Below are 24,017 nucleotides of genomic sequence, written 5' to 3'. Positions count from 1 at the left end.
CCTGTTTTGGGAAAAGCATTTTTTAGGCAGCCTCATTCTCTGTCCCAGATTCCTGGGCAGCCTCAGCATGATCAGAAGGGACTGGGGACAGAAAGGAGCACGAACTGCTTAAGTCTCATACTGGCATTGGAAGAAATGCACTTGTAATTATGGCCTTTGGTTGAGATGCTTAATAAAGCAGAAATTTCATGTAGGAGCAGGACGCTGCAGTGTTTTGCTACCAGACACGTGGACATGAGGCTCAGGCCCTTGGATTGTTCTGGGAGAGGATGGTACTTCCTCAGTCAGCTACAGCAACTCCCACCAGAACTTTCTTACAGTAAGTTTCACTTTGAGCTAATGAATAGTTTCAGATTTAAAAAAATAAAAAAATCTGTAAAGTACTAATGGATTTTACCATGTAGCAGCTTGGCATGCTTTACAATAAAGGATATAAAAGTTGCCATCAAATTTACCCTCATTTAAAGGTTTCCACTTCTATGTTATTATGGGCTTCTTAAGTAACACTGAAGTGTATTTTAAAAGACAGCTGCATTAGATTCCAATTTTGCTTTTAAGTAGTGCTACCAATCTAATTAAATCATCATCTTCTGAGTTTGCACCCTGCAGATGAGCAATACTGCTTTCCAGAGTACTCCGAGTCCTTCTGAGCTCTGTGAAGTCAAATTCATGGCTACCCAAGCACACAGAAAATACCTGCAGCCATGTAAGAGCCAGGTGGAGATACCCTAGGGACAGCCAGCAGAGTAACTCAAAACAGAAACAAGTATTTTTCTAAAGCACAAAATGAGTAATGAAAATATACCCAAACAAAATGGAAAGTGAAAGAAGGATTGAAAGAGGAAAGTTTGGGGCCACTATACACAGCTTTATAATAAACTAAACTTATCTACAGCGGTGGCCACATTCATAATTCAGTTCTCCCCCACATCAGAGAGCTGGAGATGTTCTCCAGCCTTACTCCATAGCCCTGCATATCTTGTTAGCTATTCCTCTGAGACAATCCACCCAAACTGGCCATGTTTGGGTCACTACTGATTGCATTCAGGATCCCATCTGCAACTTCAGTAACGACTGAAACACTGCTGGCCAGTGAAACCCAGGGAGTTTGGACAGAGTGAGATAAGCTGGGCTGAATGTGTTTGTTAGCTATTTAAGTCTTCAAAAACCACTAGAGTATTGCTCTACTAGAGACTAGATTTAGCAAGTGAATTCTAGTACCTGCATTTCAAGTCCCAGGCAGGAGTGTAACCAGCTGCAAGCCCTGGGAAGAGCTGTACTGCTAGTGCCTTCTAGGATTTTCTTCCTTCAGTCAACTCTGAGGTGCTGAAGATCATGAGCTATGAACACTGCTTCTTGTTTCCATGTTCTGGACATTACCTGTACTAATGGCTATATGTTTATCATTACTCTCCCTCATTTTCTAAAATTTCTGCACAGGATTTCTCTCCCTCCCTCTTGCTCTCCTTCCCCCAAAGTTTACGTTGGAGTATACCACACTTTCTGCTCCCAAGATCCCAGTTGTGGTTCTCTCTTCATAGTGTCCCATTGACCACAAGAAGAGCTATTGGTGGGGTGCACACCAGTTTCTCACTCACGATTTCTGTTCTGGCCTAGAAATAGTCTTTATTGTCCTACTTAGCTGCCTCGGAGCCCTTTCCATGTACCTCTACCTGGCTTCTGACAGTTGAATGAGTCTTCATAATTCTGTTTGGCAGGACACTGACTACCCATCAGCCTTCCAGAAATTCTTAATTCATTTATACTTTTGACCTACACAACAGTCTCTGGCAGTAAGTTCTACAATTTAATAAGTTATACGAGAATGTATGACTTTCTGGTTTAGACCTGATGCCTCATAATTTCATGAGGTATCCTTAACTTCTCCTATTCTTAAAAATAATAGCTATCCCCTCTTCATTGTTTCCTAGCTAGCTAGGAGATCTCAAGATCCCTGTCCCATGCCTATCTTCTGTCCTGATACAAAAACCATTCTGTCCTCATCCAATTTCTGTGGGAGGAAGTCAGATTAAAAAGCTTTGATTTAGTGTTGGAGTTTAGATATCTACCTCATAGATTGACACCTACAGGTAGAAAACTAAATTTAGCTGTCTAAATCTCCAAGCTAAATAACTCCCACCCATCCTTTTTAGTTCTATTTTATTCTTTGTGAAGACAGGATGAACAGAACTGCACATATTAATCAATACGTGGGTTTGCCAAACATTTATATAGTGACATAATCACATAATCGTGTTTTTCTTTTCCTTTCTTCCTTTTCTAAAAATTTCTCTCATTCAGTTTGAATTTTTTATTGCTGCGGTCACTGCATCAATGTTTTCATAGAGTTATCCTACAGCAACTCTATTTCTGCGTGATAATAACGTAATGTTCAATCTGTAATTGAGTAAGTATAATATATAATTGAATATGTCTATTTCCAGACAAACTACTTTGCATTTATTAGCATTGATTTTTCACATGCCATTTCTGACACAGTCACTCACTGTCATGAGAACCATCTGCTCAAGGTCAGATTTGACTATTTCAGCTAATTTTGTGTCATCCACAAACCTTGTCACGGCAACATTCACACACACCCCCCTCTCCAAATCATTTATACAGATATTGAAAAACACAGGTCCTAAATCAAACAGTTGCATGGCTAAGCTGTAGAGCTCCTTTCATTGGGAAAACTGATCTTTTCTCCCACTTTTTGTCTCATTTTGGCTCCATCGTACTTACTTACAAGAGGACATCTTATTATCTCATCTTAACTACTTTAAGGGTCTTTGCAGAAAGACTTATTGACATTTGTTTGGAAGTCCGTACACACTTTATCAACTAGATCAGCCTTACCTACAAGCTTGTTGACATCTTCAAAGAGTTTGAATAGATTTATGAGACATGGTCTCCTTCTGCAAAAACTGTAATGACTTTTTCTAAATAAATCACATTTATGAAATTGTCTACTGGTTCTCTTCTTTATTATTGTAGTTTTTACCCACTTATTCAGTTTGGAAGTGAGATTTACTGATCTGTGGTTTTCCACATTTGTCCTGGAGTCCTTTTTCTCAAGGCTGAAGACACATTTGCCACTTTCCATCCTTCTTGCAGTGTGGTCAACTTAAATGACACTTTTCATGCTACATTTAGCTTTCTCTTAATCTAGTGTTTGAGGTCTTTCAGTACTCTTGATTGAGTATCATCTTATCTTGGTGCTTTCTTACTGTTCACTTTATTGATTTGTTCCAAAACGTCCTCTGCTGAAACTTCATTTAGGGACAATTCCTCATACTCTCCACTGATTCACCACTAATGTACCCCTTTCCAGCCTTCCTCTATAATTTGTTCCCTATTATTACTGTTTCCTACCCTTCTGCCAAGTTTCTGAGGCATTTATTATGTCAATAACTTCCTTTAAAATCAGACAGTCTAGTTCACCTCTTTTAAGCTTCAGAGTTGCAGCATTTGTATAGATATATTTCTACATTTTTTATTGATCTAGTTGCCCATTTTTCATGGGGCCTGCTTAGCTGGGACTTTAATTGCTGAGACCATTCTTTGCTATTTCCTTCCTCAATGTTATTGATTTCAGTTCCTTCCATTTTTCTAAATTACAAGAATTTTCTTATTTCTCAAGAGAAGCTGCTATCTTGAACCATGTGCTCTTGCTTATTTGGTGAGTTTCCACAACTGTCAACTATAAAAATACCTCATTGCTTTTGAATGTTAAAACCTAGTTTGGAATCTAGTTTCACATTGATTTATATAGCTTATCTCTCTTGTTAAAACTACCTCACCAACAACTAAGGATCTGCTTGTCTGGTAGTGTGACAATTTATAACACTGTGATTCCACTTTCAAAACTTCTTTCCTGCTCACTCCTCTGTTATCGGTACTCACATCATTCACAACCCCAGCTCCCTCTAGCAGTAAGTGTCGACACAAAAATCCAGCAAAGGCCTCAACATCACTGCAGAAAATGAGACTTCCTGCCATTTTTTAATAATATATTTTATTAACACCTCCCAGTATGAGACTGAAATGTCTGGGTCACTTTCTCCAGTTTCTCAAGACCATGAGAAGTCTGAGGGCATCTTGGTTTATCCACAAATTTTATGAGTGAGTTGTTAAATCATGTAGGTCATTAATTAAAAAACTGAACAGAACTGGGCCCAGGACATATGCCAGCAGGACTCTAGTCAAAATAACCTCCCAGTCTCACAGTGCTCCACTGCCACCCACATTACAGCAATATCATCTACCTTCTAAATTACGAACCTCAAGCTATGAACTGCACAGGGCCTGCCAGGATGACGAGTTTGGCTGTTGTGTCCCTCGCTCCTTTCTGGATCCAGACTAGAGTCCACAGGGAGGAAGGCTGCCCACTGCATGGGCTATTCTGAGTACCCTGCATGCCATCTTTGCTGGGAGCCCACTTAGTGCCTCTGTTCATGGCACTATGTGAACGTGTCCACACATAAGCAATAAATCTCACTGCCCCAGGAAGCACTGGCTTTTCTACACTTGCACAATACAGTTACGCATTATAGGAAGGGCTGCAACATATGGTCTCTTCCTTATACAGAAACAAGGTAAGTGTCTCACCCAGCCAGAAATACTGGGCACACTGATACAGACCATATTTCTTTAGTCTGCTTCTGAAAGAATCATGTGGAACAGTTTCAAAAGCTTTCCTAAAGCAAAATATGTCCCATCTGCTGCCTCTTCTTTATCTACTAGACATTATTTTCTCAAAGAAGGAAATTAAGAGTAAAATCACATGATATATTCCTGGTAAATCTATGTCTTTTTTTTTTTCTTTTTACCTTCTATTTGCTTTAAATTGATCACATAATACTTTTTCAGACTTATTTCTGGGAAGAGTGGTCTAATTCCCTGATTTCTCTTTTTCAAAAGAAGTAAACTGTGTTTACCTCTCTGTAGTGCTCAGTGATCTTGCCTGCCTTCCAAGAGCTTCCAGGGTAGTCACTAATGCTTTAGTAATTGCTTCAGCTACTGTCTTCATTGCCCACAGGGCTCTCTCACAGCACATACTCAGAGCAGTTTGAGGCCAGAGCTTCTAATCTAGAGAAACAAAGAGAGAACAAATATAAGGCACAAAAACAGTGTAAAAGGACATGAGGGACTAGGCCAAGCTCAGACTGATTGCTCTCCTCTCACCTTGAAGGAGGCTCAGCCTCCTCTCACAATGGATAGTTTAGCATAGCATAGCGTAGCACAGCATAACATTAACATAGCAGGAAGCTGCCTTCCAGCTGAGGAGAAGCAAGCTGACAACTCCAGGAAAGCTATATCTGAAAATACATTTTCAGTTGAGAACTTTTGGTCTACTGTGCTGATGGGAATTTAAATACCAGGCGCATACACCAGCAGCCGCACATGCAATGACAGAGATTTGCTGACTTATAAGCAGAATATGAAGGGATCTTTTATGAGACACCGAGGTGAACACTAGAAAGTTCTGGAGAGGAGCATGAGGTCCTACTGCATGTCACAAATTTTAAAGGAAAATGCAAGTGAAGGATCCTAGAAGGCAAAGTCAGACTGCTGGCTAGAAGATTTAGCCCCAGGGTACTGTTGACAGTTTCTCTGAAATCCTTCCAGTTATACGCACAACTCCAGTTAGGCAGAGGGGAAAAAGAGCTATCAGGAGCTGATGGTCTCCATCAAAAGTCAAAAGTGAAATCAGACTTCTCACAAGGAAAACATATATGGTGTGTTTAATTAAGTGAGAGTTAGGGTAAATCTGTCATGAGCTAGGGCAAACAGATTGATAAGAGTTGGTAAAACAAAAATACTCTGCATATCCAACTAGTTCAGAAAAAAAAGCTTAGTACAGGGATAGGAACAGTTCATAGGTGAAATTTTATTACATCAAAATGACACTAAACTAAGAAGCTAAACAAAAGTGCCCCCCAAATCAAAAGCTATAAATGCATGTATATAAAAACTTTATTAATTAAAATAAAAACTATATGAAGTAAAACACAGGTAATAAAATCAGATTTTGATACAGAAGGAAAGATATACCATAGTATGTGGCTATAAACTACAGAAAAGAGAGTATAAGTGATAAAAGTGAAAGACTTTTTTTATACCAAAGAAAACGTTTTAAGGAATCTAGTCAGACTAAAATTCTTACTGGAAAAGACTATACACTGAAACTGTCTGGCAGTAAGAATGTAAATATACGAGTAGAGTTATCCCATCAGTCACCAGAGAAAGAAGACTGAATGCTTAAGAGGTGAAATAATAAACATGGGGACCTCTATTATTCATAAATAAATCTATATAATGGCACAAAGGAAAAAAAAAAAGGTTAGAGAACCAATTTATAGAAACACAGTATGACTGCTGTTCAGAACTATTAGATCCTGAACATCCAAGAAGAGAGGCTGCTCTCTACTTAATATTATGCAAGGTACAAGAGGAGTAAGTTCACGAAGAGGCAGTCAGTGAACCAACAGAGAATATGGGCTGCTCTTACAGAACAGAAAACTCTATCTTGGAGTGCAATGGTTATGGCTTAAGAGGTCTTAATGGGCAAGGAGCTCACCACAAGCGCTCAAGGTAAAAGCATGATGAAATGAGAGAAGTGATTAGAAATAAGGAATCCGTTCAACCTCTGGGTACAGCATCATTGAAACCACTAGTATATCTAATTCTGATGTTCACATTTAAAGATGTTGAAAGATTAGATTGGGGGCAGAAAAGAGCCATAAAAAGTATATGAGGAGAGAAGAACATGTAACTGGGAAACTTAAACAGCTCAATTGTGGGGCGATTCGATAAATACTTTCACAAGGGGAAAATATCAACCAACACTTTTTAATCTAGCAGAGACAGAAGAAAGACTAAGGGCTGAAAAATGAAAGTGATTCAAACCAGAAATGAAACACACATTTTTTAACAGCAGTGATGATTAAATTTGGGAACAAACTACCACCTGAAGTGATGGATTTTGCAACTCTTGACATCTGGAACATATGTTCCTGTGAAAAGTTCAAGTTTTGATAAATAAGATTTTTTTTTTCCCTGAAAAACAATTTTGTCAGAAAATTCTTAGCCACTGTTTGGATTTCTCATCTGCTTTAAAAGGATATAAGATAAGCCAGAGAAACAGCTTTGTACATTGAAAGTTGGTCAAAATGATAATTAAAAGCAGAATAATGGAATTTCTAGATAAGGAGTAAGATATGGTGTAGGAGCTTATTATCACAGTGTCTGTAATGAAAATTTTGCATCACTATTTCAGAATGATTTGAAAATATCTTTATAATAATGATCAAAAGGGAACTGCTTGACATAATCTACTTGAACATTCAAAAGCCTCCTGATAGACTTTTTCAGGCAGGGCCTATTCCACAAGTACCCTGCATGGCCAGATACTGCGGATGCTGCAGAAAGCCTAAGCCCAGACCAACACGCAAAGACTATGCTAACAGCCAGAGCACTGCCTACTGTCACTGGCAGGTATTTCACTACAAGCTTTGGCTTTTATGTGGAGGTGCTAAGTGGCATTATCCCAAGTATAATTTTTGTAATTGCAATCAAGGCACCAAGAACTCTTGCATAAGTGCTTTTAACACACTACAGGAATGAAATATGACACCTAAGCCACTGACAACTTGTAGAGCATCGTTAAACATACCATGACCATTAACAAATGTGCCAAGGAAGGCTAATACATCTTTTTTTTTTTTTTTTTTTTTTTTTTTTTTTTGAGTGAAATACTTTAGAAGGCTCCAGCTTACCCTGAGTCAATAGAATGTGAAGCATCACTGGAAAAAAAAAAATCCTCTTGGGATTTTTCATTGGACTGAGAATTGTGGCACTTCTCAGTAAATGTCAGGCTTATCAGTGTTGTGAGTAAGCATCAGTTAGCTCTCAAACAAGCCGACTCTGTTCATTTTTCTCAGAACTGTATGTAATATTCTCCTGGCAAGAAACAGCTCTTTTAGTAGACTGCAGCACAAATCTGTAAAAGAAGCTTGCCTCAGCTCTGATCCAAAAACCAAAAGAAAGCTAGAATAGATTAGATGACTGTAGAAAGATCTGCTTTTTGACTACAAAACTGGATCATTTAAAGCGATGCAAGAAATACAAATTTCTCCTTTTCAGATCATAACAGATGCACTACTTGAAAGAAAACTTCCTTCTTAATACTTGTTTACCTACTTCAAATTACATCAGGAGCTTCAAGTATATTTTTGACCTCTAAGTGGTTAATGACATCAATATTTGCAATACATTTTCATCCCTTTATAAAGATTCTTTCTTTATTTCCACCATGTAGCTTTTCTCTTTATATTGCTAGAGGAGACCTAGCAGCATCATGGTGAGATCTTCATTAGCATTCAAATAAAAATTCATTGTTTGCTTGTATAGTGGGGAGATGAGTTCAGCATTCACTGTTCAGTGTTCACTGTTACCATCAGAAGTGTTTACATTCATATCTATGTTTCATTTTCTTTTCACAGAACATAACAAAGCACAAGAACGGCTGCACTGGGTCAGATCGAAGGTTTCTCTACCACAGCATCTGGTTTTCAATACAGGTGCCTGAGGAAGGAGTTTAAGAACATACCAGGCATGAAGCAGTGCTTTCCTGGAATATCATTGTTTCCCAACAATATGTGTCTTGGGACTTTTTGAGTCACAATCCTTGGTTTTACTATTTAACAGGTTATGCTTTAACTTCTCTCCATTAACTTCTGCTGTTACCCCCAGAGCACAAGTAAACTTTGCACATCCATAATATCCTATGGCAAGGGATTTTACAGCTCAATTACAAGTTTTGTAAAGAACCATCAACCAGATTAAATTGATTTCTAGCTGTTGCTTTGGAAGAGACACTAAAGAAGTTTCTCAGTTGGGAGAGAAGGTGCCAAGGAGGGATATGAGTGAGACATCAAATCATGGTCACAGCAGTAATAGGTGGACAGTGCAGGCAGATGGACCACTGGTCTGATCCACTAGACCATTTCTTATGTTGTTATGTCTAGGTCGCCTAAGTTGCATCTTCAGGACCCTTTCAAGAGCTCTAACAAATATATGAAATGTGGTTTCTAAGTAGAAAAAAGTTTCCCTAATATGTTGGGGTTTACCCCTTTAATAATTTCTTTCTTATAATTTCCACTCACTTGCTCAGTAGACTCCGGTGTGACGGTTTCCAGTTCTCCACTCCTGGAGACCTTCTCAGGAATTGTTGTCACATTTACCATCTTCCCTCCCTCCTGCAGGGAGACTGATTTAAGTGACGGGTTACACAGTATAGTAGCTCCATAATTGCATATTTGTTTTCCTCCAGAGCTCTTGAGTGATTACCATATGGTCTTGGCAATTTCTGACTCTTCATCTTATCAATTAGTCCTAAAATGCATTTTATTGTCATTTAATTTCAGACAGTTCCTTACACTTGTCCTCATAAGTTTGGCTCTCATGGGAGAATAACCTACTTCAACCATAGTGAGGATCAGCACAGAGCTTCAGTTTACTTTTCAACAGCAGTTTTCCTCTTTTAAGGTAATCCTTCTAGAAACTAGTCATCTGTTGACCAAACCTCTGGAAAAGTACCCGATTCTGGCAATTTTGGAAATATTTTTACTAGTATTTTTATTATTCCTTTAGTGATTTTGCACTTGAAAATTGTCCCTTGCCTGCTTTTAATTTCCTTTTAAGAAGCTCCCACCCTTTTTTAAGTCTCATTTTTAAGTTAGGTATTATGGTGAGGTAGTTGTGGGGGAAAATCAAATACTATTAAGATACTCTGTCATGAATCCTTCTGAAAAAAAAAAAAAAAGATAGATATCCACCAAGGTGTTTTCAAAGAGGGGAGGCTTTGGAGGAAAGAGGACATCTAACACCTCCAGCTGGAAAGGGAAGGGTGGGGAGGACGCTGCCAGAGCGCTGCAGGGATGCTGGGCAAGGTAGGCAGAGGAACCTGTAGCACCAAGCATTCAAAAGGGGCTGTGAGGAGGCTCTATCAGGGTCAGGTAAAAGATAGGCAGGGAATGTGGAGAAGCAACTCCCAAAGGAATTTAAAAAAAAAAAAAAAAAGGAGGAACTGCACCTGTGTCAGCAGAATGACATGAACTCACTCATTCAGGGAGGGGAGCTGGAAAAATCTTCTGTTGTTACAGGCTCTCCGCACTCACACAGGCAGTGTGTCCGGAGCAGAGCTGTCACACATGGCCTTCCTTCAGCACGCCACGTCTCTCTCCTGCTGGGCAGGCTCTGGAGAGGCTGTGGGGAGCTTGGGGTGAAAGCCTCTATGCATTTCCCTATGCTGCAGCTCCCACCTCTGCTGCAGTGCTCAGTACCCTTGCGACTTACAGGAATTAATGATTCATGGATGATGGAAAACCTGTGTTGCTTTTCTGGGTGGCTGGCATCCAGCTCACCTGAACGAAACAATCTCAAACCAAAAAAAGAGGGCCCAGCTCCCATGGGATGCAGCGTGGGCCGTGCATCTCTGCAAGGGCAAGCATGCAGGCAGGACAGCTCTCTGGGGGCTGTGTCACTGGCTGGTGTCACTTCACACCTGGATGGGACAGCAGTTGGTCAGGGTACTCAGGATACTGGTCCCTCCTAGAACATTGGTCTGTCCAGGCAGCTTTTTGCTCACAGATCTAAGTGTCCCAGCACAGCAGCACCCTATCTGTGGGGACAGACCTCCTCCTCACACAGACAAGGTTTACAAAATGCAATGTAAATGGAATATAAAGCAGGCAGCTGGCAGAGCCCAGGCAGGCCTGCAGACCCACGACGACTCACAGAAACAAATCTACCAGATGTTTCAGCCTCACAAGGGAGCCACATGCCTGTACTACTGCAGGAGTTGTGTTTTGCCCCCTGTTGTGTTGGCTTCCTGCAAGAACACTGGAAAAGTGGTGGTGGTTTGAGTTACTTTCCCCTCCTAAAATTGGTGCTACCATAGATTTGTGTAGTTAGTGAATATCAACAAGAAATAAATCAGAGCTTGGAGAAATGCTGTTCTCCACTCTTCCCCTCCAGTGTGGCTGTTTACACTGCTGCGCTGCAATCTATAAAATGCCATCTATAATGAATACTAAATTGTGGGAGTCTTTTTCTCAGCAATGTGTTACTAAACCTGATTGCTGTGCAGTATAATATGCTGGGAGAGAGCGGGGGCTTGGCTGTGTTTCTCTGTTTCATGCAGTCATAGAAACTGTCAAGCTTAGGTGCCTCTGTGATCTCCAAGCAGCATGTCTCCCTACACCCCTTCCTAGCTACCCATTTATTTTTAAAATGTTCCATTGTTACTGTAGCTCAGTTCTTTCAGCCAATTTTAATGTCATTATTATTTCTGTCTCTTTAAAATTTATCTACTTATGCAATTTTAATCTTTTTTTTTTTCCAAACCAATTCATAGTAATATGTTAACAGCTGCCTTATAGTGGAAGTCACCTAGAGTTAATACTCAAAAGTCCTCACTATTAAGAAATGACTCACCTCTGTGTTATAAAATCTGTACTGCACTGCCTTGCAGCCCTGTCCTTAGTACATTCACGTGTGTCTCTGCTTCATCACCAAGAACATTTCCAACCTTGCGGTAAGTACCTGCAAAACCGAAGGATCCGAGAAAGCAAGAACACTTTTCCACATGCGAATGACTTCCAGAGTACTTCTACAGTTCCTTAAGCTTAAAGCACCAGGAAGCAGAAGGGGATGTATATTGCAGAAGATGGTAAAAAAGGGGACAAAAGAAGAAAGAGTCGTTAACAGGGCCCCTGCTCACACTTCAAAATTCCTGCAGACAACATGGAATACATCTGCCTCTATTTTGGGAGTTTGATGACACTTTTGATTTCCCTCCTCTGGCAGCAGTTCCATCTTCCAAACAGCTCAAGGCACAACCATGCTGATAGTTTTATATAACAAAAGGCAATGGTACTGACCCAAAGGCTTGTCAACACACACCATAGATAAGAGTTTGTTGGGTGGTATCTTTTTAACCTTTAGAATACTGAATTCAGACAAAAACAAAGTTTCTGAAAAACAGCAAGTTGTTCATACCAATGCAATGCATATTCTTTCTTCCTTGACTCATATACTTGAGTGTTCATATAAATATACATACACTTCCTATACACACAGTATCAAACACTCCAGCAGAAGCGCTATGAGACAAAATACCTTGTTTTGTACGATCAAACTTACAGTCACCTGGGTACACTGAACAGGAGATACTAGAACTTACCAGACACGTGCTTCTCGTTGAGCTGTGCAAAGGTCATTCTGTTCTGTGAATAAGCCCGTGTCAACAGTGAGCATGTATTAGAGTTCAGAAAAAACTTTGCTGAGGAGATCCAGGCTTTCTGGGTTAAAAGGTTATGAAATTTAGTCTAATCTCTATTCCTATTTTCTTAGATTATCACTACCAATCTATTATAGGCAAAGAAGTCAGTGCAGCCCAAAATTAAGGTTTCCCAACTTCTTCTTTTACATGACCCTGACCATATTTCTATGAGACTGTTCCAACTTGTAGTTAAAACTGTCCAGGATTCTCAAGCTAGCCTGAAATTTCTTTTCTAAATTAAAATGATTTGCATCATAATTTCTCAGACTGAAATAAAATAATTTCTTTTTGTTAAAACATTCTTCCACCACTCTCTTGAGAATCTTTTGTGTCTCTGTGCTTTATTACAGGAATTTCAGATGTGGCACAGAGTTTCTCCTGGTGAGAGGTTTGTATCTGCTGCCTTCACAACTGTTCACAAATTTCTTAAACTTTCAAACAACTGGAACCACTAGCAGTCATCTACAAGTCAAATAGAACAACTAAGATAATAAAAGATTTAAGACCCAAGAAAAGAAAAAGACCAGAATAATCTGAATGACCTCTAAGTGCATAAAAACTAATAAGGAGATGCGTACTTGTCAACAGAAATTCCTCATAAACAAAACAAACTGACTTAATCTAATTTCACTCTCCAATGGCTGAGACTTTGTGGATAAGGAAGAAGTAGCAGATACCACACACCTCAATGTCACTGAGGCTCCTGACATTGTTCCATATGACATTCAAGAGTGTAAGAATGCTCTAGCTGAAGTCATGTCACAAATTTGGTTGGAATCTGTACTCCAAGAGTAGTTTCCAATGGTTCACTGTGAAATGTAAAGGACAAATTGAATGATTACTCAGCTGTTCATAAGTTCCATTCAATATTTTATTGATAGCCTGGATGAGGAAATGGACTGTGTGTTTATTAAATCTGCCAAGATTACATCTGTGAAGACTGGCTACAAATACATGGGGGATAGCAGTATTAAAAACTTTTGACAACTTGGACAAGTTGTCTATAAATATAGGAGTCATCTCAATTGTAAAAAGCGTGGTGTTTTAACTTAGGCAGGAGTAAAGTACAGGACAGACATCAGCTGAGCAGTAAGCAGTCTGGAAAAAAGAAAAAAAACATCTGAAGGTTCTGACAGATCACAAGCTGAACAGAGGTTATTGTCCTGAGCAAAGAAAAAACACTACACAGATATTTTTAACAGAAAAATTACCTGCAAGACATCTTGCAGGTCCTTTTGCTGTAGTCAGTAATACCTCAGTGCAGAGGCATGTCCAGTCTTGGGTACTGCTCCTCAAGAAATGTTGACAGGCTAAGTATCAAGAATAACAATAGCGGTTAGAGGTCTGGGAAACATGACCTGAATCAAGAGACTGAGGACAGGAGGTGTTCAGGAGAGAAGACCATGGAGAGAATCAGTAACAGTCCTGACAGAGTCAGGACCAGTGCACTAACAGTCCTGTAGCAGTTAAGTCTTCTACAAAATGGAAGAGAAACAACAGTTCTACATATGCCAAGAATGTCATAAACAGATCTGATTCTGTTGTGGAAAAAGGCGATGGACTAATTGACCAGCTGAGATTTCTTCCAGATTCACTTTTCAATAATTTTGTGCTCAGCTGATACCAATTAGAGTTTGTCTGTATTCAATTTGTCCTGATGTACCCCAGTGACTTCATACAGTAATTGCTCATGCACATTTACATCATTTCTGCATTAACATCATCATTAAGGTTACGGTGTTTTACGTTCATCTTACCATTTTAAGACTATCTGTCTTACAAATACCTTATCAAAATGCTATTTGCCAAACCAGCTTGACTCACAACTCATTAATCAAAAGCCATTTTAATAATTAGTCCTCAAATAGTAATTCAATAAAATCTTTGTATCTTGCTTTTCCTTTCTAACCAGCAGAATGGGCAAGAGGGTTTGTAATCCTTTGGCACCACTACTGTCAGACTCGAAGAATCCAGATTAGAGCTACAGTGTGCCAGTCTCCCATTCCACTGCCATAATTTTAGAAACAAGTGTAAACATCTTAGGCCTCTCAGTTCCAGATTCTTATAGCACTGCTGCTGCCATTAGCATCCAGTCCAATTCCTGGTACAAAAGCACGACCTGTACTACCTGTGTCCATTCTGACATCAGAAGAGATGTACTTAAAATCTTCCCCAGGTTACCCATTTCAGTGATTATACATCCTATATTAACAACGTATTCCTAAAGTCTGTTAGCACAGCTCAGCCTGTTATCTCCAGCCATTTCCCCAGAAGGCATGGAAAACAGTTTAAAATGCAGTGCCCAGGCAGGGCAGCTGACTAACATGACTGCTTCTTAGTCACAGTTACTTCTCAGGGTGCCAAGGGAAAGCAGTGCTGCCTTATCAAATAATTATAGTCAATTACCAATATTGATCAGAACAAGCTATAGCTGAGCTTCCCACAAGATCCATCAAATTAAATGGTTGTGCTGAAGTATTGCTGGAAGGAGAACAAAGATCCTTGTGAAGCTGTGCAGGTTCTAAGATTTATTAAAATACAGCTCAATTTCATTGGCATGCAATCAGTTAAATCAACATTGTATAGAACCGGAAATAATACAAGCCATAGACCTTGTTGGCTCTGTATACCCTTACACCAACTTTAAATTCAGTTGATATGTCAGAGAGTGGAAACCCAAAAGATTCCAGATTTATCATCTTCATTCTTTATGTTGCTTCTCAAGTATTCATACTGCTGTCATTTTCTCTTCCATTCTGATTACCTTCTTTGTAACATATTGGCTTTCTTACTTTTACTGAATAATTCCTGGTCTATTATATCTATAATTATACTAATAATTAAGCATGCCTTTTCATCAGCTAGCAGCTAATTACTTCTGTTCCTACCCTGCTTGCTCAGAAAACAGTCAATTCATCTGTATCCATATCACTCTCCCTGTTGCTAAGCAGTCCATGCCAGTCAGCAGTTGCAGTGTAACTGGCGTTGTTTGGTTCACCCTGGCTTTACACGTACTTTGCAGTAGCTGAGTGCTGATGCCATTCAACCTCAGACTAAATGTTTTTCACTGGTAAGGAAGCTTTGGTCACACGTTGAAGAGCAGCACCTGCTTGGCAAAGACAGTTTCAGACCAGCTTTGGAGCTGTTTGCAAGCAGCTACTGTTTTTTGCAAGGAGTAGTTCTGTAATTGGAGAGACCCAAAAAGAACCAGCTACCAAACCAGCCTCTACCAAGTGCAGTCTTAGTCCTTTTTGGGTCTGACCTTATCCCAGATTTTGTTATATGCAAACTGAAGTAATCTAAGCTCTCGATTCTCTAGCATCATCACAGTGAAGAACTACTTGCATTCATACACTGTCCTTCCAGACTTCTTGGTATCCCAGATCATTCCTGTGTCTGCTACTGTGAGAACTGGACATTGTCATCATGACTCTGCTATCTCACTCTGGTTCCCACCAGCACAGCATAGAGAGGCTCTGTCCCCAAAACACCCAAGCTAGTTAAGTCTGTGTGGGCTGGCACAGGCAGAACACAAGAACAACCACAAAACCATGGATGAAGTGTGAAGAGTAAATTTATTTTTGTTACCTCTCCTACCAGGGGATGCCCAAAGCAGCGACTGAGGGGAGAGGCACCGCAGAGCTGGGTCTATGCTTGAGGATCACCAAATCTGCTGCTCTCACCATATTTTAGAGATTCACACAAGCATAGTTTTCCACTGTGCTTTGACCTTTCCCACAGCAGAGCAGAAATCTCAATGACGCTCGATAATGTGCCTCTGAGTCTATCACAGGCCTATGTTATCGAAACACAGATGTTCTACTTGTCCAACACACAAGGCTAAACAACAATTAGTATGATATATGTGTTTTTCTACACCTCAGCTGCAGGTCACTTGAGTGTGTTTATAGCCCTCCTCACCAACCTTCCGTTATTCTCCCACAGTATCAAACTTCAGTGATGCGGCGACAAATCAACCCAGGTTGCTTTTTTTTTTCCAATTACCTGTCATTTTGTCTGTTGTAGGTTGAAGAGAGAAACTGATGTTCCAGGGCAAGAATTGCCACCATCTCCAGACCTGGAAAGCCACTTCCTTCCCTGCTTCTCAGTTAATGAAATTAGTGAAATTAACATTAGTGAAATGTTAATGGCTGATATTTCCAGGCTTCCTAGAGACTGGACTAGGCCAAAACCCTTAATCCTTTTATGCGATTCATGATTGCATACACTGAAATGAAGAAATGTTGGCAAATGTAGTGGTTGTGCTTGATTCCAGAGGGAGGGAATTCAAAAATGAGGAAATTTGTTTAAAAAAATGCTCAGAGTGGCAGCCAGAAAGGTAAAATGTTTTCAGATGGCAGGTAGACTATTTTAGGATTCTATATTGGAGGCTCAAAGCAAATGCATATAGCCTGTCAAAAAAGACTTGAGAGAAAAACAAAAAGCTAGCATCATAAAACAGCAGGATCAGGGAGGCTGTTGGAAGTTAAAAGGTATCCTGCAAAAAGCTGAAGTTGTGTCTGAGAAAGAAAAACTAAAAAGAACATAAATTCTGGCAGACTAAATGTAAAAGCACAATAACACAGACTGAAGAAAGAGTTTAGAAGCAGTTTGGTAAAGAAATAAAAAAAATAATGTAATAAATCCATCTTGAACACATCAAGAGCAAGAAGCTTGCAAGAGCCAGTGAGCTACACAGGTATGAAGGAAGCACTCAGAAAAGATAATGCCACCACAAAAAAATCCCAAACTCCTTTTTTTTTAAAAAAAATCTCTGTTCACCTGGAGAATCTTGGAAAAACTCAAACCAGTATCTTGTTTATAAGGCATTCACAGAAGGCTTGTCTTAAGGTTGTTAAGAGTAGATTACAAACCAGACAAAATGAGTAACCACATATCACTGGGCACAGATTATATTCATACAAGATTTTTACAGAATGTTAAATATGAATCATCTGAGCTAATACCCATAGTATATAACCTTTTGCTGAAAACTGCTGCAGTTATCAAAGGACTGGAAGGTAACTAATAAGAAATCAGTTTTTAAAAATAAATCCAGTGGCAATTCAAGAAACCACAGATCACGAAGTCTAATGTCCATATTGGTCATATTGGTTGAAGCTCTAGTAAAGAACAGAATTAGTGAATACATGAATAAAAGTAACACAATAAGGAAAAGTAAACATGACTTTTGTAAAAGGAATCTAAGCCTCCTAAATCTGCTGGAATTCTTTGAAGGAGTCAAAAGCATGCAAATAACAGAAATCCAGCTGAGAAATTTTCCCTGTGTTTCCAACTCACCCCAAGCTTCCAGAAACCTCAGACATTGAAAGTCTCATCAAAGGCTCTTAAATAAACTAAACAGCTGGGGACTACAGGTAAGGACCTCATAGAATTAAATAACAGCTTAATATTGGGAAAAGAAGATAAAACTAAAGGATGAGTTTTCACAGTGGAAGATGATCATCAGTGGAATCTCATGGGGATTAAGGTCCATGGTGCTCAGTGTGTTCAGAAGTGATCTGGAAAGCAGGTGGAACAGTGAAGATGATTTTGGATAAAACCAAAATTAATTAGGGTAATATTTACTAGAAAAACAAAGACCTTATGACACTGAGCAGCCTCATGATAAAGTGGAAGACAAATTTCAGCCCTGACAACTATCCACGAAAAGCAACATTAACTTTACACACAGAGTGATGGGCTCTGAACTAGTTTGCACAATTTAGGAAACGCATCTTGACGTTATAATCGCTAGTTCTATGAATATATCACCTCATTCCTCAATAGCAGTCAAAAAAAGAAAATCAAAAGTTCAGAATTCTTAGGAGAGAAAAGTATGACTTTACCAGTGTATGAATTCATGATGCATCTGCTTCTTGAATACCAAGTGCAGTTCTGGTACCCTCTCCTCAAAAGAAAAAAAATAAAAAATAGAAACTGTAACAGGAAACAGAAAAGACACATGGCAGAATGACAAACATGGCAAGTACAAAACTGCTTCCATGTGAAAAACAAAGTTAGCATGCAGAAGTTGAATATGAAGTGATCACTTGCCATTTGTCTTTCCCAATTGCACTGAGCAGGCCAGGTGCCAGAAAGGGGAGACAGACATCATACAAGAGCTCTGTTGTGTGCCTTTTCATTCAGCTGCTGAAGCCTTCATATTCTGTCAGACAAGAATTTCAAGGGACATGTGAGAATTGCGACAGCCAGGTTTCATACGCAACCCCAGCATGTTTTCAGAAAAAAATAGATGTGGAAAAGGGAGGAACAAAAGACTGCTGCACTTGAAGTACTTCTTGTTTCCATTACTTACAAATCATAATTCATTAGAGGTCTCCACTTCCTATCCCATCTGCCCTCCGCAAGCTACAATTTCAGAATTAAAATAAAAAAAACACTTAGGCACCATTTACTAACACCTGACTACGGTAATCCAGCCATTTTGCTTGCCAGCCTCTATAGTGATGCATTTTAACACAGCTCCTCTCACCTTTTTACATTTTTCTCATTTTTCAAACTCCTTTGAGTATTGTGGGTTCAGGTTACTAACTCAATTCCTTCAAGGGCAGCACTACTTTTCATTCAGTCGTGCAGTGGCTAGTACCAATTGGTCCCATACCTGATAACAGCCTTAAACTACTGGAGAGCTATTAATAACATGCAAGCAATCATTTTAATTGCAACCGGGTGTCTAGAATTTAGGAGCTGTACAAAGAGTTCCTTCCATCTAAAATATTATTGTCCCATTGTGCATTTTGGAGTTTAGCTCTCATTAAAAGTAATAGAGGGAAATAGTCTGTAGCAAACTGAATGTGTTTGTTTTCACAGTTCACCTCCTGCTCCTCTACACTAAAACACACTCTCACTTGGTGACAAGACCACAGCTGTTGCCATCTTTTACTTACCTGCTGAGTGCAATATTTATCTTGAGGGACACTGAAGTTTTCTGTTTGTTAGTTATCAGGTCAATAACTCTCACCTTATCACTTCAGTTTCCATTCTGTTGATAAAACCTGTCAGCCTTCCTTGAGTGGTTCCTGGCCCTCAGAAGAAATCACATTAAATTGGCACAACCAAGTAAATCTGTAAGGGATATGCTCCTGACTTACCAAAGGGAAGGAGGGAGGGCTTGAATCTCTCTCCCTCTTCCTCCTTGCACCACCTCAACGTCCAAGCGCTGAGAGCTGTGTTGAGATCCTCCCTATGGATTCAGCAGTTCAAGTCAGCTCAGGTCTTTGAATATGGCCCAGAGGAGATGTCTGTGGAGCCAAAATTGATATGTTTAAGTGCAAGAGACAATAATCTTTTCTTCAAGTATAAGCTAAAAATACCCAGAAGTGGAATTCATAATGGAGATTTTAAAGATCTGTGACATACCAAAGTCTGCACAAGGGTTTTAATGAGAGAGAAGCCAATTTAATTGGTCGGTGTGAGCAGATGCTTTGCTGGGTGAGTGGGCTATAACATCGCACATTCCAGTTTAATGCCAGGAGCATCACTGCTGTGCTTAACATGGCTGCGACAAGCCCATGTCAGAGGAGTGCACTGTCAGAATCGGGAGGAACCTCGATAATCAACGTCTCCTTGATAATCAACGTCTCTAGGTTGTCAGATCACAGAGCCGAGTCACAAGGAGAAGGCAGTAAAATAGAGGAGGCAAAAACTGACAAAGGAACATTTCTAAAGATAATTGCATGACTGACCATCTCCGGTTGTCATTTGTTTCATTACTATGCTAGGCATGAAGCTATAACAGCCCGTTAAGTTTTAAAGTCTGTTAAGGCTGTGTTAACAGAGTTGCTGAGTACCAGGGTTAAAATCTGCAGGCCTGCCCTGTGAAAACACTCCTGGAGTGTATGTCACCGTTCACAGGAAACCCAGAAATAACTTCCATGGACCATTCAATTATAGGCAATCACCACACAGCGCTCCCTCTACTTGTGGCATGGCTCATCAATCAGGTTTTCTGTCACCATGTCTCTTCTCATAGCAGTCACCAGAAGGCTCTGAGCTCCCTACGAATTCATGTGACATTTACTGTCAGGGGCTGTCAACACCAAGAGATTCTCCCAGGGCCTCCGAGTTCATCACAAAGCAACAAGATATATCCCCAAAACACGCTCCCAGTTCCAGCTCTGGATTACAATGACTGACTGAGGGGCTTTGCAGCAGTCAGGGAAGAGCGAAATGGCAGCATGAGCTACAGCTTATGCCCAAACACCTTCCCTTTCTTATTTTCTTGTTAGAAAAATACAACCACATTAAGAGAGGTTTTAGGCCTATGATTAATAAAGACTTCCTCAAAAATGCCCTTTATCAACTTATTAAGAGAAAGATGAGATGATACTTTGAAATTTAGCCTTCCCAACTTTAGCATTGATCCTGCATTTGACATCTGTTTAACAATACAGTGACCTAGTGGAAAAAATTTATAAAACTTAATAAATCGCAGTTGGCAGTATTGACAATGTGTGTATATGCACATTTGGTTTTGTATGAACACATTTGGGCTTTGTAAGAAACCTAATAAAGTAAAACAAACATTTTCTTTGTCTGTGAGCTGTGAAACTAGATCATCTGTAACTACAATGTTTAAAGCATACTTGGTCAAAGTCATACAGTGAGGGGTTTTTAGCCATATATTTCTGGCTCTAGAAAAAAAAAACATTGTGTGTCAAAGTTTACATATTCCACTAACTTATTTTGCTCAAGATGCATAAAAAGAAAAATGCAGATGAAAACCTAAGTTACCAGAAGACTACTACAAGAGGAAACAGCTCCGGCACCCAGGGAAAAAAGTTCCAGTTGCAAACATGCCTCAAAGAAATAATTGAGAACCTGGAGATACACTGATTTTGGCTGTACTTGAAGGGGGGGACTGGCATTAATGAGTGTTTAAACCAGTGAATATGAGAGTGCTTTCAATTGCAAGGTTTTTAAAAGACCTCAGAATGTGTATAACTTCCTAGAACTTCCATGTTTGTTTTTAACTTGCTTTCTACAACCAGTTTGGTTTCCTCTTTCGACCAAAATAAATATATTTCTTAAGAAGCACGGTATTTATTTCCCTAAGAAGCAAAGTGTTTATTTTACTAAAATTATTGTGTGATAACAAACAGTTTTCTCAGCCCTCTTCTGTTACAGTGTGTGCTAGCCCACTGATCACTATCACCTGAGCCCACTGATCACCATCACCTGAGCCCAGCAATCCAGGCAATTTTCCATCCAATTTGTAGTCCATTTACCCAATCCATACCTCACCAGTTTGATAAGATGATACTATGGGAGATCATGTCAAAGGCCTTGATAAAGTCAAAGTAAACAACACTCAGTGCTCTCCCCTTGTTCTCTGAGCCAGTCTCATCACAGAAGGCAATCAGGTTGGTCAGGCATGATTGCTCTTGTCAAATCCATGCTGGCTGCTCCCGATCACCTTCTCATCCTTCACAAGCTTAAAACAAAGCTTCCAGGAGAAGATGTGCCATCATCTCCCACACAACCAGGCTAAACAGAGTGTTTCAGAGTGGCCCAATCCTTCTTCTTACCCTTCTTGAATGACTATATGGTATTTGCCCTTATTTAGTATCAGAATCCTCTCCTTATCACTGACCTTTCAAAGTGGCCCTGCAATAACATCGGCCACTTTCCTCAGAACCCCTGGATGCAGGGAACAAAATACCACCAACAACAACAGTCAGAGAAGCTGTAGTGAGAGACTCTGCACCTGCAGCAATTCCTCACGGCTTATCGTCTCTTCCTCCTCAATGTCCTTTCCACTCTCTGACCGCAAGCTGCAAGGACGCAAACTAGCTGAGCTGAAAAGCCAGAAGCAGTAGCCCTCACGCAGAACGCACTGTCCTCCCGCCCACATAGTTCAAGTCGTTTCTCTCTATGACATTTACTTCTTGAGCCATGTTACTCCACGACAGTCTACATCTCTGATCTTTGCTATCTCAACCTTGTCTTGCTCTGGACAGTCCCTTTCCTCATCTCTCAGAGCCTCCCTCTCGTCTCATCTTTGTTCAGTTATTGTCCTTCTCCAGAGTAAAAGACAAACTGACAACAGCCACTGTTCAACTCCTGTGGCATCCTCATGATATGAATCAAAACAGAATAGCTCTGCTATTGACTTGCCAATCGCAGAAGACAGAGTATCACACACCAAATAGGTGGGGACTTGAAAGGAAACTGGGATTAACAGCATTAAAAATACAGTGATTAGCTGAGAAGACCTTGGATGAACCAATACCAACAAATGCAGTCTCAGTTTTTGGAGCATTAATTACTGATATCAACTTGACGAGCAAGAAAATTAAGGCAAGATTATAGAGATGCTGATACTTCTATTTTGCATGCCATTTTCATCCCCAAACAAACTGTAGTATCTTAGGAAATACCAGTCTAGCCTACAAACATGAGACAATTACAGACACATTTACTAAAACAGACATCTAAATGACTTTGTAAGTAAGGTATTAAGCCAAATATGGGGTGAAAAGGATAAAGGATTTGTGTCCCATACAACACTACAAAAAAATAAAAGCAATGGAAAAACAAAAGAAATTTTGTAGTTTAAAGCAAGTGTTTAGGCTGATGAAAGACAGCTATTACAATCTCCTGGAAAGCCACACTTGGAGCTAAACTTGCAGCCAGAGAAGCATAAAACATGGATAATACTGAACAAGAACTACAAGTTCGTAACAGAAATTGCCAGCAAAGAGAACACCATATTCTGGAAAGAGAAGCAAACTGCCAGAATGACCAAGAATTTCTGTGCCTGTGGAACAAAGAAATAAATAAGAAAGTACACTGTTCAGCTGGAATGAGCACAGGGGTGGCAATATTCATGCTTCTGAAGGAAAACACCAGGGTAAGAAGAATACAGTGCATATCTTTTTCTCACACTGGCATACCACATTCTCGATTGGGAACTCTGCCATCTCCTGTTACAACACTGTTGAAACAAACACACAGACATACAGTAGATACAATCCAAGACCCCTGAGAGCACGATCAATCACAAAATCAGGCTGACTGCCGATAAGAGGTGGATGCAGCTTTATACGCAACTCAAACCGTTAACTGCATCTTAATGCATTTTTTACACATTTCCATTCACAAATGTTTCACATTTATACCCATTTCCCAAATACAATTAATCACATCACTGATTACAGGAAGATTAACTGACTGAGTTTATGATCACACCTGAAATTACTTTTTTGCTATAAGGAAAGTATGCTGCAGAATGCAATTTCTTGTCTAACCCAATTGCAGCACTACCAAATGTCCATCTACCCTACTGTGGCAGGCCATTCTGGATGAGGAAAAGGCACCTTTTATTAGGGAATGACAGGTTTGGGTACACTTCAGCACTCCCCACTACTAATTTGATTCCTTCGCTGTAAGTCTGCACCCTCCGAGCCTTATCTCTGGGCTCAAGGACTCCTCACAGAAACCCCACAGACCTTGTGCTTTCCCAGGGGGATTTATCCCCCTGAGCTACAGCGGATCTCCAGGACACCCCGACCTACAGGGAACCCGCAGCACCCACAAGGAGATCCCCGGGGCCTACGCGGGGACGGCCCGACCCCCGCCCCGCAGCACGGCCCCTCCCGGGGCGCAGCGGCCGCCGCGCCATTCCCGCGCTGGCCAGGGACAC

General features: G+C 40.1%; 1 protein-coding gene and 1 long non-coding RNA gene across 2 annotated transcripts in view; one reads left to right on the top strand and one right to left on the bottom strand.

Moving 5' to 3' along the window:
• Window positions 1-20,774, bottom strand: part of LOC113485204 — a 31,532-nt gene extending 10,758 nt beyond the window's left edge. The window contains exons 1-7 of the long non-coding RNA XR_003399372.1: window positions 20,703-20,774; window positions 19,465-19,614; window positions 15,938-18,518; window positions 13,561-13,659; window positions 11,503-13,447; window positions 9,171-9,263; window positions 4,941-5,091 (exon numbers count right to left, since the gene is read on the bottom strand). This is a non-coding gene — a long non-coding RNA (uncharacterized LOC113485204). The remainder of the gene's footprint in view (window positions 1-4,940; window positions 5,092-9,170; window positions 9,264-11,502; window positions 13,448-13,560; window positions 13,660-15,937; window positions 18,519-19,464; window positions 19,615-20,702) is intronic.
• Window positions 20,775-23,704: 2,930 nt separating this feature from the next.
• DELE1 (DAP3 binding cell death enhancer 1) overlaps window positions 23,705-24,017 on the top strand; it is a 22,572-nt gene continuing 22,259 nt past the window's right edge. The window contains exon 1 of the mRNA XM_026858556.1: window positions 23,705-23,711. Coding sequence (XP_026714357.1) covers window positions 23,705-23,711 — 7 coding nt within the window. The remainder of the gene's footprint in view (window positions 23,712-24,017) is intronic.

The sequence above is a fragment of the Athene cunicularia genome, assembly GCF_003259725.1.
Source record: "Athene cunicularia isolate RWA chromosome 13 unlocalized genomic scaffold, athCun1 chr13_part1, whole genome shotgun sequence".
In the NCBI taxonomy this organism is placed as follows: Eukaryota; Metazoa; Chordata; class Aves; order Strigiformes; family Strigidae; genus Athene; species Athene cunicularia.
Note: the sequence above shows the minus strand (reverse complement) of the source record. Positions and strands in the feature narration are given on the sequence as shown.